General features: G+C 27.6%; 1 protein-coding gene across 1 annotated transcript; it reads left to right on the top strand.

Annotated features, from left to right (window-relative positions):
• The first annotated feature begins 8,900 nt into the window (after positions 1-8,900).
• LOC123207287 (65-kDa microtubule-associated protein 6-like) lies at positions 8,901-15,722 on the top strand. Its single transcript, XM_044624649.1, has 12 exons — positions 8,901-9,469; positions 10,327-10,530; positions 11,330-11,587; positions 13,151-13,366; positions 13,444-13,599; positions 13,673-13,832; positions 13,950-14,101; positions 14,347-14,434; positions 14,510-14,583; positions 14,662-14,736; positions 14,981-15,338; positions 15,438-15,722. The coding sequence occupies exons 1-11, from the start codon at positions 9,398-9,400 to the stop codon at positions 15,317-15,319; spliced, it is 1,794 nt and encodes a 597-aa protein (XP_044480584.1). The 5' UTR covers positions 8,901-9,397; the 3' UTR covers positions 15,320-15,338; positions 15,438-15,722.
• The last annotated feature ends 1,887 nt before the right edge of the window (positions 15,723-17,609 follow it).

Raw genomic sequence — 17,609 nt, 5'->3', positions numbered from 1 at the left:
TTTATCATTTATAGCAGCAAAAATATATCCTCTTCTCTTTAATCTTTCTACTGTTCTCCTACCTGCAATGATGCTCAGATTCCAACTTTCTCCATGTCCATGGCTTAACCATGGAGACAAACTCGCCCTTTTTGGGTCCCCAATAATGTCTACATAACACAAAACACTTCTGAAAAGGCAATAAATGTGTCCAGTACTCATTCTTCATATAACCCTACATACATATTCCTGAAGAATTATCATTTGATTTTGTGAAGGAAAACTTATTCTGGTATACCTGTCCAAGAAAATGGAAGAATACCGATTGATAAATCCGTGATGATATATTATTGGATTGAGGTTATTTTTGCCTTAGAAAAAATAAAATAAATAAAAGTGGGGGCATGGAAATGAAGAAACTTCGTACTGATGGTGAGATAATGAACCCAGCATCTTTTTTTTTTTTTGTACGATTGTGATGATGAATACTGAAATCACAGGGAGGGCCTCCATTATCTTCCTACATTTTTCAACGGCCAGCTGTAGCTCCTTTGTCTTTGTCTTTCTTTTTTAACTCTCTCTTGTAAAGTAGGATATCGTAGGGTGATTAAATAAGTTTTTTTAAAATTAAAAGAATATTTATTTCAAATATGATATCAGTAGTAATTTAGGTTATAATTAAAGATTATTTTATTTTTAATTTAAAAATATATAATTATATAATGATAAATTATTTATATATTTAAATTATATATATGTATAATTTTATTGATATAATATTTTAGTTTATTTTTTAATAATAAGTGATTTATTTTCTAATAAAAATAATATTTAAGACCTAATCCATCAATAATTAAAGATAAACATATTATTATGGAAATAATTAAGTGGGTAGATCAAACAAACATCATATTATTAAATTTGAACTTCAACATAGTCACCCTATTCTAGTGCAACAATATTATATAGTATATAAATAATACATTATATGTTAATTTATTTTTTATGAAGGAAAATAATTTACACTATAAATGATATAATATTAAATAAACTAAGGTTTCAATTCAAGACAGCTGAGATAGAACAGACAGCATCAAAGTAATAAAAACTTCCAACATGTTCCTGCTAACAAACTTAATTATGCATCTTAATCAATTAACAAAGTACTTGACTTCAAACGGAATCATATTTTTTAGGGATATTGAAATTTTTACCACTTTTTTATTCCGTGTATACAAAAATGCCACCTATCCTAAAGCTTTAACAAATATACCACAACAGTACTCACCTTCCCCAAAATACCCCTCTTTGATCTTTCATACACAAATTCTCTCTCTTCTTCTCTACAACTTTTTTCTCTCTTCTTCCTCTTCTTTCAAAGTGATAAAGGAATACTCTCTCTTTTTCCTCATCTTCATAAACAAAAACAGGAAGGAAAAAACTGAGTTCTTTAGATTAAAAATTCTTCAAAGTAAGGATATAAAAAAAAAGAATAATCTATAAAAACTCAACTATATCCACTTTATATCTTGAAAAAAATAATGATCGAAGAAGATCATTTAGTAGCATTTAATTGGAAAAAAAATTAGCATTTAAAGATTTGAACTGAAAAAAAAAATTACGTTTAACTGAAAAAAAACATAAAAAAAAAAGCTTAAAACTGGGAACAGTGGGGGTTGGCGTTGACGCCAACCCTTATTGCCTATATATATATATATATTATAATATAATACTGTAGTTTTTTTTATTGATATGGGTCCCATCTCTTTAAAAAAGATATAATGCAAAAATTGACATGCGTACTCTTTCATGAAATAAAATAAAATAAATGGTTGGCACCTTTTTATTAATATATTATAATATTATATATTACAATATATATATTATATTAATATATTATATTATAATATTATATATCATAATATATAAAATATATTATATATACAATATTAATATTATATATTATAATATTAAAATTTAAAAAAAAAAAAAAAAGGCGGTCAGGGTTGGCGTTGGTATATTTTTTTGAAGGGTTGGTGTTGAGACGCCAACCCTTTTTTAATTTTTTTTAATAATATAATAATATATTATATTATAATATAATAATATAATAATATATAAAATATATTATATTATAATAATATAATAATATATTATATATTATAATATAATAATATATAATATATATTAATATATTATAATATTATAATATAATATATATATATAATAATAATATATTATATAATATATTATAATTTATATAATTAAATTATAATATTATTATAATATTTTATATTATAATATTATATATAATATAATATATAATTATATATATTAAATTATATATAATATATATTACCAAGGGTTGGCGCCGCCAACCCTTGGCGTTAACGCCAAGGGTTGGCGACGCCAACCCTTGGTTATTATAATTATTATATATTATAATAATTATAATATATAATATAATTATAATTATTATAATTAAATATTATAATATATTATATATTAATATATTATATTATAATTAAATATTATAATATATTATATATTAATATATAATATAATTATAATTATTAATTAAATAATTAAATATTATATTACATAATATATAATATTATAACATATATATATATATGTTATAATTATTATAATTATTATATATTATAATAATTATAATATATAATATAATTATAATTATTATAATTAAATATTATAATATATTATATATTAATATATTATATTATAATTAAATATTATAATATATTATATATTAATATATAATATAATTATAATTATTAATTAAATAATTAAATATTATATTACATAATATATAATATTATAACATATATATATATAAAGCCTAGGTTGGCATTTCCGTAACCCCTGCCATTATTATTATATATTAAAAAATATAATATAATATTATAATATTTAATTATTAATAATATAATATTATAATAATATAATATAATATATTTTAATGTTATAATATAATATATTATAATATATAATTATATATATTATATATTATATATATAATATATAATTACCAAGGGTTGGCGGCCGCCAACCCTTTGTAGTAATTATATATAATATAATATATTTTTTATATATTATATTATATATAATATAATATTATAATATATATTATTAAATAATATTATTATATTAATATAATATATAATAATATATAATATTTTAATATTAAAATATAATAATATTAATATAAAAATATTATATTAATATAATAATATTATTTAATAATATATAATATAATATTATTATAATATTATATTATATATATAATATTATAATATTAATATTAATATTATAATATAATATAATTATATTATATTAAAACAGGCAAAGGACGCCAACCCTTTGCCTGTTTTAATTTTTTTTGAGGGTTGGCGTCGCCAACCCTTGGCGTTAACGCCAAGGGCTGGCGTTAACGCCAACCTTCAAAAATTAAAAAAGGGTTGGCGTGTGGCCAACCCATGCCAGCTCTTTTTATTTTTTTTTTTTCAGTTTTTTTAATTAAATGCCTATTGTATTTGTTAAAGTTGAAATCTAAAATTTACAGGAGAAAATTCTATAGGTCTGTCATCCAGTTTTTTTTTCCAGATTTTTTTCCTGTCAACTTTTTTAATTTTTTTTAGTAAAGAATTCTTAATTTGAAATCTATTTCTTTTTTCAGTTTTTTTTGAAACATTTATTCTATTTTTTATATGATTCATTTATCACTTTAGAAGAAGAGGAAGAAGAGAGAAAAAAGTTGCAGAGAAGAAGAAGAGAGAGAATTTGTGTATGAAAGATTGAAGAGGGGTATTTTGGGGAAGGTGATTACTGTTGTGGTATATTTGTGAAAGCTTTAGGATAGGTGGCAATTTTGTATACACGGAATAAAATAGTGCTAAAAATTTCAATATCCCTATTTTTTATTTGAAAATATTTTACTCAGTATAACAAGGTATTTTGGACTTCATCTTAGACATCCAAAGAGAGAATCTTCAATAGACAGTTTTATCAACTTGCTTGGCGTTAGCTCTACCATGACAAGCTTCAATGTGTCTCTAAAAGTCCGAAATCTGTCATATTTTTTTAGTAGAGTCGTCCGCAGGGCAGGTCGGGCTATGTCTTGTTTGTGTTTGTCAATCACACCCAGAAGTCAAGTCATGTATATCAACCAAAATACCACCGCTCAATACATGACTTCTAATACTTTCAGTCGTACCTTTGTGAACCTTTTTGTGGGTGGATATGAGTGAGTGCTTTTTGGGTTAATCTATCATATTTTATTATTTTAATTTTTAAAATTTTTTAAAATTATTAATTCTATTATTTTGTTGAAGTCAACAAAACGGTACCTCTAAGATTTTATTTTAAAATTTAAAAAAAAAACTATAATTTATGAGAGAGGAAACTGTAGCTATATAATAGAATAATTAGGCTAATAAACTAAAAAAATTGTACATAAAAAATAAACTCATATCATATCATGTATATTATAAATATACAAGTACCGTATTTTTTAATTATTCATTATTATTAAAAGAAATTCGCATAAATATAACATACTCTATCTAATTGTTCTTAACTAGGGATGGCAATAGAGAAACACGGAGAGGAGATTTCAATCCTAGTCCTGTCCCCATCTCTGTCCCTGTAGGAAATATCGATCTCTATCTTTAACTCATCCCTATTGTAGGGAGAAAAATGATTTTATGTTCTCTTTCTAAGAAGAAAAATCTTCTTCCCATCTCTACAGAGAAAAATTCTCTCCCGATACGTTAAAAAAAAAAATCTCATTTTTATACCCTCTAAATATAATATAAATATATTAAATAACAAAATTAAGTAAAATTAAAACTAACTCACTATTTTAAATATCACAAATATAATATATTAACCACTTTAATATACACAATAAAAACCTAAATAAATTTAAAAAATAAATAATCTAAAATTATAATTATATGTTAGTATTTTAAGTAAATATGTTAATATAAAAGAACGAAGATGAGAGCGAGGTGAGAAAGGGGTGGGGCGGGGTGGGGTGGAGAAGGGACACATATATTCTCATCATTCTTTCTATTTTTATCGAAGAATCTCCTTTTTGTTAGAATCGAAAAGGGTCAAAACCTTTAAAATCTGGTGAAATTTTCATCTCTATTCTTAATATGACTAGCAAAATTGGAGATGAGAGCAAGGTGAGAAAGGGGTGGGGCGAGGTGGAGAAAGAACATACATATTCTTGTCCTCTTTTCTATTTTTATCGGAGAATCTCCTCTCTGTTAAGATCGAGAAGAGTCAAAACCTCTAAAATCTAGTGAAATTTTTATCTCTATTCTTAACATGACTCGCAAAATTACAAACTTTAGGTCAACAAAGGCCATTTAACATTTTGAGCCATTGAGTAAAATTGAATGTGCATAAAAAATGATCTTACGTGGAGTGATATTTAATTTATAAGAATAAATAATTAACACAATCTATATTTATGATAACAACATATCATTATGAATTATTCTTCTATTATTCATAAGTCATTTATAATAAATATTAAATTAAATATTATATTATAATACTATAAAATTTAATATTCTTTTTATTCTTTTATTCGTCGTTATTTCAATGCACCATCAAGTTCTCAAATTGATATTTCACATCTTTCTATTATTTTAAAAGCAATTGTTAGTCTCTTTCATTCAAAAAAGAAGTTTGTAAGGAACAATAAAATTATATACATCAATAATAATATATTATCGTGTATTTAAATATTATTTTATTTTTAAAATTTAATTATATAATTATATGATAATATATTATAATGTGTATATAATATTATTTTTTGAAAAATATGTAGAAAATGAAAAACTTTGTTTTTATTTACATCTGTATTTAAATTGATAAGCAAAAAGGAATGAAGCATCTCAATCAATTCAATTTTTTAAGTATAAATAAATTAAAAAAAATAAGTGATTGGGAGCAACAAAACAAAGAAATGGTTGAGGCATCAATTCCTTGTAGCAAGTGCCAAGTATTTCTCATAATAAATTTTTGAAACTCTTCTTTGAACGGACCATAATTAAGTGTTTTAAAGATTTATTTTAAAAGGATTAAAAATATCTAATGTAAATTTAAGAGAATGACATGGCATCCTTAATTACTTATTAGTCACAAATGCTTCGATTAAACTAGTTTAACAATAAATAGGTGTCCAGAGAATATCAAGATTACCAAACTTAACCTAAATTAGGTGAAATTAATCATTTATTTACACATTAGATTGAACTTTTTACTAAATCCTCTTAGGTTTGAATTACCACAGTAATTATTATATTTATGAGGTATGATCAATAAAGAAAAAAGACTTCTTCTAAGTTTAAGCAGCTATACATAAAAAATTTAAGATTATAATTTTATAAATATTTCTAATAATACTAAATATATTTATCTCGATAATATTTAAACTATGGTATCGTAATCCAATATTATATGTTGATATCCAACCAGAGTTGGATTTAATTCAGAAAAAGCCCAATTGAGACTTAATTTGAAATTTATTTAAATTTTAAAAAATAAGATAGAGATCGATTTGAGATTATTAAATTAAAATTAAAATTTGATTAAATAAAAAATTTAACTTTAGATTTGATTTAAGTCGGTTTGAACTTAAATAATTCAAACTAACTAATTCGTTTGATCTAAATTTAAATTTAAGTTTGAATAACTCTATGATATCATTCATATCTCGATTTTACCTAAATAACTCATTAGTATTTATTAGTTTTGCTTTTATTTTTTTATAATATTAATTCATTTAACATATTTAAATATTTTAAAAAATAGAATTATGTTGACACACGAGATTATGCTAACTTAAGATGCGCAATATTAAATTAATAAACAAATTTTATAAATTTCTCTACAATTTATTGAATATCATTAGATGATTTTAAATTGAACAAAAATAAATAATCATATTATTATTACATGCTACTAGATCAATATCTATAAATTAATTAATATTATTATGTAATATCTTTATTTATTAATACTAATCTTTCTCCTTTGCTTTGAAACATAAACAATTTTCAGATCTGATGTGAATAATTTACATAAATAATATCATAAATCCCAACGCTATAATATAACCATATATATATATATATATATATATTTTAATTTAAATAATTAAATTTTTAGATGAAAAAATAATATAAAAATTACGTTAAATTCTCCTTTAAAAAAAAAAAAGGAAAGACATAACATCTATGAAAATTAATTTTATCACACATAACTATGTGACCAATGTGAAATTAAGTTTTGAAAAGGATTTAGTTGTATATTAACTAATGATTAATAATATATAAACTAACAATGCAAATATTGATATGCCATGATTTAATATCATATTATTTTATTTTTAATTTAAAATTATTTAATTATTTAATAACAATATATATATATATTTATATTTATATTTTTATAAATCATTATTAATATTATATATAAATTATGGGTTAGGTTAGTGTATGATTTGTTAGTGCATCGCATAAAAATTATAGGTTAGATTATTATAATACAAAATTTTAAAGCAAATTTATAATTTGTGATATTGATTTTACAATAATATAATAGGGATATTAATTAAAATAACGATTTTTTTTGTTTTTTTATACATATGTAATTATATTTTTTTCATTATATAAATATAATAATATTTTGATTTGATTTTATCTCTAAAATAAGAAGCTTTTGAGATTTAGATTGTTTGGTTGACAATAGTTAGATGGGTTGGTTAGCTGGTTATGGTTGGGTAGATTAAGTAGCTGACTAAATTTGCTATTTTATGTTTTGGTTGAATGAATTTATGTCTTAGTTAGATGAATACAAAATTTAAGAGTATTTTAAATATTTTATATTTTAAATTATATATGTATAATAAAAAATAGCTATCTATATAGATTAAAAAAAACCATTTTAATTAATACCCCAATTTAATAGCTTAAAAGTATTTATTTAGTATAATATCAATGCTATCTTGAACTATAATATTTTATTAGCTTAAATGATTATACTGAATTATTTGTTGTGTAATAATTTAACAAATAATATATTATTAGAGATTATTTTAATTATAAATAAAAAATATATAAATTACATCATATTTGGATAAAAATATATGAAAATAAATTATTAATTAAAGGTTAATAATGTCAATTAAGCAATGATACTAATTAAACTATATTTATAAATATTTTTTAATAATTTATACATATAATAAATTAATGTGTTTGGTGATGTAATTGTATAATTTTTTATTAATTTAAAATTAGTTTACTTATACCATATTTATTTGTATCAATATTTATGAATACATTAATAATAAATATTTTTATATATAATTAAAAATCAAATTAGTTTTTTTTAGTTATAGCTATATAATTATCTAATCTCATTTAATGTAATGATGCCTACCTTACCAATTCCATTAAAAATTAAAATTTTTGAAAAATATTTTTACAAATGTAAAAAATAAAAATAAAATGGATTTAAGCTAACCCACCTCCTTTTTCTCGTGAAAGATCAGATTGTTTAATTAAATTAGTCAGATTTCTCTTGTATAAAATATTTAGATTAATTAATTTAAAATATAATAATAAAATAAAATTCTATATTAATATAATATTTATAAATCTAATTATTATATCACAAAATTCAACTATTAGAGGTTCGGTTCATGAAAAAATTTAATAATAGATATAAAAAAAATTGAATAAAAAATCCTGTGGAAAAATAGGTGCGCGTAGAAAGCACGCTCCTAAAGAGAGAAGTGGAAATGTGTGGGGTTACAGAGTTTGACAGAAGTGTGTTAAGCCAGTTGAGTTCACTGTGTTAATTTTCTACTTCACTTACTTCGTCCTTCTCCAAGAAAATAAAAGTCGCCATAAGTCCTCTAAAGTACGCAGATCCCTTCCATCTGACCCCCTCTACCTGCTACATTTCGGCTCATTTTAGCTTAACCCCATAAACCCTAGCTCATCATCTTCTTCTTCTTCCTTTCACCCTTTATGCTTAATCCTTCACTTTTCTTAACTGGCAGACAATCATTAACGTCTCTTTTACTTTCTTCATTACACTTTGTTTCTCTATCATATAAACTTTTTATTTCTTTTTTTTCTGCTTTGCGTTTTTTCAAGTTGAGGTTGAAGAGAGAGTGTTGAATTTCATCATAAAAAATGTTATTTTGAGGTTCAGATCTGGAGAAGTTAAGGCTTTGTTTCAAACAACGTCTCTTCTTTTTCTTGGATTCTTTTTTACCTTTTTTTAAGCTGACATAAAAGTATAAAACCATTACTGCTTGACTCCAATTCCTTCTTCAAGGGAGTTTTTGTACAGACAGAGAGTGGAAATGTTAGCGATTGGGAGTCCTTGCAGTCTCCGTACCACCTCTAGTTGTAATGCTTTACTCAGAGAGCTTCAGGTCTTTTCGCCTTCTTCTTCTACTTAATGGGGTTTTGCAGAAAGCTTAAGTTCTTCCGGTTATGTTAAAAGACAAAAAAATTTGTTTTGATAATGGGTCTACTTTACCTATGAAATGAATTAGCTTCTCCTTTTTACCTCATTTTTGCATAAGGACAACAGTTTTGTGCTTTACTTTTGATTAAAGCTTCTTTCTTTACTGATCTGCTCGCCGGAAGTTTTGGAAATTGAATACCTTTTGGTTTTGTCATTTTTCTTTTTATTTCAAATTGGTCTGTCAAAATTTCTTTATTTGTTGGCAAATTTATGTTGAAATCCAAAATTTACTGGGAGGTAGTTTTTGGTTGATGATTAATGGCGAGTTCTTCTTTAAAAGATTCAATTGCTATACACTATTTTTTTTCCTGGTGGGCCTCAAAGAAGATTAGATATAACAGTGGTTTATGGATGTTTAAGTTGGTTATTTTTAATTTAGTTGCTTCTCTCACAATTTATTTTCTGTGTACTCTTAAGAATTTTTATGCTTGTTTTTTTTTATTTGTGAACTTAAACTACATTAATACCTTGATGTTTATAAAAATACGTTTTTTTCTCTTGATTTTTGATGATTACTGGTCCATTGCTCTGTTCAGATATCACGTATTATATTCTCTTAAAGTTCAATTTTCTCTGGATGGGTTCAGTATAATGTTCGGGTTTTGGGTTTATTGGGTTTTATTCATTGTGTCATTTTCTTTGATTAGAAAATTAATTGTGCTGTTTTCACATTTAATTTTGAGCAGATATATTGTAAAGGTGATGAAAGTAGCAGGAAATTTTGAATAATTTAAACTGCTTTTAATTTTGTATTGGAAACAGCAAATATGGAGTGACATCGGCGAGAGTGAAGCGGAAAAAGACCGCATGCTGATGGAGTTGGAGAGGGAGTGCTTAGAAGTTTACAGGAGAAAAGTCGAGGAAGCTGCCAATGCAAAGGCCCGTCTTCATCAGACTGTTGCAGCGAAGGAAGCTGAGCTGGCAACACTCATGGCTTCTCTTGGGGAAATTCATATTCACTCACCGGTAAACTCAATTTCCTGGCACTGAAACATCAGAGTATCATGTTTCTTTTGTTTCTAGTATGATTCAGTCCTGATTTGAAGGTTACTCATGTCTATGTTCCATCTCAGTGTCCAACATCTTTGGGTTTTCTTGATTTTGAATGTAGAAGTTCATGTACATTAACTGGAATGACTAAATGACGAAGTTTTGTGCTTGAGTAATCAAGTTATTATATGTGTGTATCATTTCACTATCAAGGCTTGTGGATCATTCAAGAAAACTTGAAAACCTTCTCAGTGGGGTGACTGGTGAATGTCAAACAGGTTTACCTGTCTGTTGTTGACATATCAATGTGAGGGGCTGTTTGAGGTCTGATGTACTGAAAATGAACTGTTGCTCAAACGAATTGTCATGATTGAATATTTAGTTCTTTAAAGGGTCTTCTACTACCTGTTGACAAACATGGAAGGCTCATTCGCTTTGATACCATTTTGAGTACTCCTCCTGCATGTTCTTGATTAGATTTTGTGCAGGAAAAAAAAAACAGAATTTGAGATTGCAGCTATTGTGTTGAGATTAATGGAGAAAGTTATGTCCAACTTTCCTCAATCTCCATTTTTGGGTTACCTGAATGCTAACTCAGGCTCCCAACTCCATTTGTTGTTGTTATTTTTCTTGTTTCCTGTTGTTATGCTGCAAATTTTCACAAAGGGTAGTACTTTTGGGATGTTACCACCACTTTGACTGTTGAAGATCAAGCATTTTATTCATATGGTTTGGTTTACTCACTTGATCCTATTCTTAAAATTTGCTGATTCAGACAGAGAAAAGATCAGCATCATTAAAAGAAAAACTTGCCTCTGTTGCACCTCTGGTGGATAATCTTAGAGTAAAGAAAGAAGAACGTATGAAGCAATTCTCTGACATAAAGGCACAAATCACAAAGATTAGTGGGGAGATTTCTGGGTATGACCATCTGAACAATTCTCTAATCAATTTATCTCTGGAAGAAGAAGACTTGTCTATGAGAAGGCTCGTTGACTACCAAACACATCTTCGCACCCTTCAAAAGGAAAAGGTATGCATGTCATGCTCATAATTAACACTCAAGCATTTTGGGCTGCTTATATTCTCATAAAGATAAGAACTTAGTGTATCAAGAAAAAAAAAAAAACTTAGTGCATATTTTGAATTTTATTATTTTTTCTATACCATTGGTGACTTGGATTTATTGAATTTGATTATGTTGGGAAGGTATGGTACCTATAATGGCATTAAAGCAATCAAATTAGAACTTTGAACATATGAAACAAATACATCATAATATATATTGACTTTGGCCGAAATGGAAGGGGTAATTTGGTGCAAACATGCTTATTCATGGAAATAGAATCTTTCAATGAGACGCAAAATAGTTCACTTCATTGCATATGTTGAATTGGTGATGCTAATTCATGTTCTAGATTCAAAAAAATGACTAATGATTTATTCTTTCATTTGAATGAATGTTTGATAAGATGTCCTCATGTCTTAGTACAAGTGTTTAAAACTCGGATGGGACTGGTTGGTTAAATTGGTTTGACCGGAACTTGATGTTCAGTTTGGTTTGGGTCAAAGTTTAAACCATTATGTTGATGTCAACATGATTTTATAAAATTTTTTGTAATTGTTGGAATTCGAATTGCAAGGATGTGCACTACACCTCCAAGCCATAATTTTGTTTGGTTATACATCGTTTTCTAATTTTTATTTAATTTGTTTTAATTGAACTGTATATTAGAAAAAAAATGTAAAATTTTTTGCAATTTCTAGGATTCGAACTTGGGCCCTAGTCAGTGTTTTCAAACTTGATCAAGGGGTCAGTTCAGGTCTGCCGATTGATCATGACATCAACATTGTTAGATGAAATAATACAAAATTGAAAAAAATGCACTCTTTTCAACATTAGTACAATATATAACAAACAAAAAAAAGATTGTGCTCTAGTGGTATAGAGCATTTCTTTGCAATTATTGGGTCTTAGGTTTGAGTCCTTACAATTCCTAAATTTTTCATTTTCCTTCTAATATCCAATTCAATTAAAACATATTGAATATAAGTGTAGTGCTATGTGCGCAATTTTTTGTGCATAATGGCATGTCATCATGTTATTGGATAGTTAAAAATTAAAGATAAAATAACACCTAATCACATTGTGACACATTGTTGTTTGTGCACATAGTATTATTGTAAGTATAAATTAGAATAACATATAACTGAACATAATTGTGGTCCACTGGTATAGTGCATATTTTGTAATTGCTACAGTAATGGTTTGGCTGGAATGATCTGATGGTTGAATTGTGACCTGACGCAATTTGCTTGGTCCAATGGTTAATGGCAGTTTAACCATGGGTCCTGATCAAACTGATTTGATTGGCCAGTCCAGTCCGGGTTTTCAAAATCAAGTCCAAACAACTGCAAGGATATGCACTATACCATAAAACCACAATTCTGTTTGGTTATATGTTGTCCCAATGTTGAAAAGAGAACATTTTCTTTTCAGGTTTCAAAACATTGCTTGGTGCATTGGATTAATGTGTTTAGCTTAATATAATCAGTATGTTTTGGTTTTTATGGTTGTAATACATGCCTTTTGCAGTCTGACCGCCTGAATAAGGTTTTGGAATATGTGAATGAGGTGCATTCTCTTTGTGGTGTGCTTGGGTTGGATTTTGGCCAGACAGTGAGTGATGTGCATCCGAGCTTGCATGGTACCGGCATGGGGCATTCAACAAATATAAGCAATAGCACATTAGAAGGCTTAGAGCAGGCCATTGTTAAATTAAAAGCCGAAAGAAAGTTCCGAATACAGAAGGTAATGAAGTTATTCCTGTACCTATTTACTTATTTGCACCTTAGCTATTTGAAGCAAAATTGTACTGTGAAATGCAGCTGAAAAATATATTGGAGTCACTCTTTGATCTTTGGAACTTGATGGACTCGCCAAAAGAAGAGAAGAGCAGCTTTTCAAAGATTACTTGTGTTCTTACATTATCAGAGCCTGAAGTTACAGAACCGGGTGTTCTATCTACTGAGATAATTGAAGAGGTTTGGAAACACTCTGGTTAATTTTTGCTTATCGTGGAAAAGTAGATCTTCAAGTTTCACTTCTCTCTCTCAGGCATCAGAAGAAGTGGATAGGCTTACTAAACTTAAGGCGACTCGACTTAAAGAACTTGTTATGAAAAAGAGGTCAGAATTGGAGGAAATATGCAAAATGACTCACATTGAACCTGATACAAGCACAGCTGCGGAAAAATCCAGTGCTTTGATAGATTCTGGTATGGACATATCTTTATCCTTAAATAAAGCCAGTTAAATATATCATTGTATTTTCTTTTAGTCACTAAGAATATGCTTTTCGATATGAATTTATGAGCCTTCACATGATTGTTCAGGTCTAGTGGATCCTTCTGAACTTCTGGGCAATATTGAGTCACAGATTAGCAAAGTTAAAGATGAAGCACTAAGCCGAAAAGATATTATGGATAGGATAGACCGATGGCTTTCAGCATGTGAAGAGGAAAAATGGCTGGAAGAATATAATCAAGTAATCTGCAACCTTTTGTGCTTGATAGCATATCAACAAATGATGATAAGATTAGAACTTAATTAGGATTCCTGTCTGTTACTTCCTCTTCTTCTGCTTTCTCTTACATAGTTTTTTGTCTCCTGCATTTGTGATTTATCATTACAATTGCTCAAAAGTTATACATTGATAATCGGCAATCCATCTGTTGCTGCAACAGCATATATCCTTGTTCTTATTTTGACAGAATTTCTCTTTAATACCAGGATTATAACAGATATAATGCCGGCAGAGGTGCACACATTAATCTGAAACGTGCAGAGCGAGCTCGAGTAACTGTGACCAAAATTCCAGGTATTGCTTTCTTTAATGCTCATATCCTATATTTGAACCTAACAACATTTTGTGCTGATGAGGTTGAGTTTCCAGCAATGGTTGACAATCTGATAAACAGAACACTAGTGTGGGAAGAGGAGAAAAATACGTACTTTCTTTATGATGGAGTGAGTTACTCATTTGCAGTGTTGGCTATTTTGGACTGTCTTCTCTTGTAGATTCCCTAACTATCTACCATATTTCAGGTCAGGTTGGTGTCAATACTTGATGATTACAAGCTGGCCAGACAACAGAGGGAAGAAGAGAAGAGAAGATGCAGGGTAATATACCTTTATGCTGTTGTACGAAGGTCTTTTTGATTTCCATGCAATTTTCTTGTATAAATTGGCCATTGGTATTCAAAACTTGTGATTGGTTTTTCCTTGTTGCGACATCTTAATCAACCTTTATAAGGAAGAAAAGATCCTTTAAAACTTATTGAATTGATGTCCACATGGTTTCACATTGAGTGTTCCCAATGTATTTGTGGATAATGCATGACAAATTTTTATCACACTTCCACAGGACCAAAAGAAGCTCCAGGATCTCCTCATGACAGAGAAGGAAGCTATATATGGGTCAAAGCCTAGTCCTAGAAAAACTAGCAGCTTTAGGAAGCCAAATGGATATCGCGCAAATGGAAATGGATCGATGACTCCCACCCCCCGTCGGAACTCTATTGGCAGTGGAGCTTCTGAGCTCCTCACTTCTCGATCCTATTCGGGGCGTCAAAATGGACATTTCAAGGAAATGCGAAGGCTCTCAACTGCTCCACTGAACTTTGTGGCCATATCAAAAGAAGATACAATGTCAACATACACATCTGTTTGTGGCTCTGAGCTAGGGTCTCCTCCACATGGTTGATTCTACATACCTGGAAATGGTATGTTCTGATCTCTTTTTGTTCTATTTTGAACAAACCCTTTAAGTTCATGTCTCATTTAGTTCAATCATGTCGGTATTTGATTATGTATTGATGCAGGAACGCATCCGGCTATTAAAATTCAACAACTGTACACTCAATTGAATCAATGAAAGGCTTTGTGAATACGGAAAGGATTGTACACTATGATTGTGAATTGTAAAGTACTTGGAGAGAAGGGGTAACTGACAGTTGAAGACATGCATTTAGATGTAATTTGTGCTGCTTGTTGACAGTTGAAATAGAAGTGCTATAGTAGTACTGACCTCGTATTTTGATTGATCTTGATTGTGTTTTGCATTGCCCTATGTATATAAAACCTATATACCAGTGTGGTTGCTTTCATTTTGATGCAGTAGGAAGTTTGGGAAATGTGTTTGCAGGGGTTTTATGAAGCTGTATCACGCCAATAAAATCGATGTCTGCCACTGCCATTCTGTGTAATTCATTTTCAGCAGAAATGCTCTATCTTCCTCAACTGTGTGGCAACATACATGGGTACAAGTCCTGTGAATCCGGGAATGTCACTGTGTTAACATAGTAACAGGAATGGATTAAGGGTAGAATAATAAATAATATTAACGATATTATTAATAATTAAATTGACAATTATTATTAGTGTATTTACAATTTTATTTTGTAATTGATTGATTTACAATTTTTAAAGGAGGTTTGGTTTTAAAGCACCTTTTTATTTACTAAACACAAATAATATTTGTCTACTTAAATTTAAAACATACCATGTTGTTAGAGTAAAACGATGATTTTATTATTAAAAAATAAAAAAAAAAGACTTTTTATGGCTTTATATTAATATTTTAAATATGATAATTTGATTTTCTTTTAATAGATTTAGGAATTTTAATTGAACCCTGCGATATGCCTTTGAAACTTTAATATCCGTTATACTTAGAATTCAGTTTCTATATTTTAAGTTTGGAAATCTTAAACCATCATAACCGCCATTCATCATAACCCAAACCCACCAGAATTGTTACTCACCTAAGCCCAAGCTCATCAAAATTATTTATTCACCAAAACCCAAACGTACTGAAACCATCTGCAAAGAAAAAGAGGGTGTTTCTGATAAATTTGATATGTAAAAGATTATTTTAAATTTGTATGAATTTGGAGTGATATCATAATTAAAAAAAAAATGAAATAATTTGGGATGATATAATAATTCAATAAATCTATATGTATGTATTTTAGATATACAAATGGGTAAACATTTTATAGACGTGTGATTTTAAATTAAGGATAAAATGACATTTTATTAAATGACAATATACATAAATGTATATCCATTTGTATTTCTCAAAATAGATACATATAATATTATTCATAATAATTTAATCTTTAAATTTTATGTCAAGATTCTTTTCTGTGAATTGAGTTATATTTTGTGTGAAAAAAATATGATTTACCTTGAATGTATGAAAAAACGTTTCCACACCTTACTGGGAGAGGAAAATCACTTTTTGTAATTCATCTAGACTTAAAAAATTGACCTTTGGATACGCAATTCATATATTTTGTAAGTAGGGAACCATGTTTTACTTTTGACGACTAGTTTATAAATTTATGTTATATTTGAAAATTACATTTGCCCTTGACTGAAAGTTTGAAAAGTAATAAAAACTTTCCTAGATTTTGTTACTCTTTTTTCGATGCTGATTTCTCTTTTTTTGACCATTCTTTCTCCTCCCTTATCTCTCCCTCCAATCTCTCTCCCTTGCCTCTTTAATTGTTTTTGGTTGGAGACAAAGGCAAAATATCTTTGCCTCAGACAAAGATTGTTCGTCTTTATTTGAGAGATGAAAACAATTTCGTCTTTATCTTCAATAGGAGAGGTAAAGGAGAGAGACTGAAAAAGAGATAAGGGGGTGGAGAGAATGATTGAAGGTCAGAGAAAGAGAAATCGACACTAGAGAAAGAGAAACAAACTTTAGGGGGGTTTTTATCACTTTTCAAACTTTTGGTCAGGGGCAAATATAATTTTTTAAATATAAAGGAAAAAAATGTGATAAAATTTTAATTTTTTTAATAAATAACGGATTTACCCCTAATCTTAACTGGGATTTTTAATAAAAATTTAGTTATACGTAAGTGTTTGGGCTTTTAAAAATCTGAGAGTGAGATTTTGAGATTTCATTATACCTTAGGTGGGAAATTGTCCTTTGGCTTGAAAATAAGTACATATTGCCCTTTGTTGAAAAGCTAGGCAATGGT

This window comes from Mangifera indica, unplaced genomic scaffold, assembly GCF_011075055.1.
Source record: "Mangifera indica cultivar Alphonso unplaced genomic scaffold, CATAS_Mindica_2.1 Un_0069, whole genome shotgun sequence".
Taxonomy (NCBI): Eukaryota; Viridiplantae; Streptophyta; class Magnoliopsida; order Sapindales; family Anacardiaceae; genus Mangifera; species Mangifera indica.
Note: the sequence above shows the minus strand (reverse complement) of the source record. Positions and strands in the feature narration are given on the sequence as shown.

What these genes read in the sequence shown, in the direction of transcription:
- LOC123207287 (XM_044624649.1), top strand. Translation starts at nt 9,398, where the DNA reads ATGTTAGCGATTGGGAGTCCTTGCAGTCTCCGTACCACCTCTAGTTGT. An exon ending in GCACCCTTCAAAAGGAAAAG is followed by an intron (nt 11,588 to 13,150) that starts GTATGCATGTCA and finishes TGCCTTTTGCAG; the next exon opens with TCTGACCGCCTGAATAAGGT. An exon ending in AAGAGAAGAGAAGATGCAGG is followed by an intron (nt 14,737 to 14,980) that starts GTAATATACCTT and finishes ACACTTCCACAG; the next exon opens with GACCAAAAGAAGCTCCAGGA.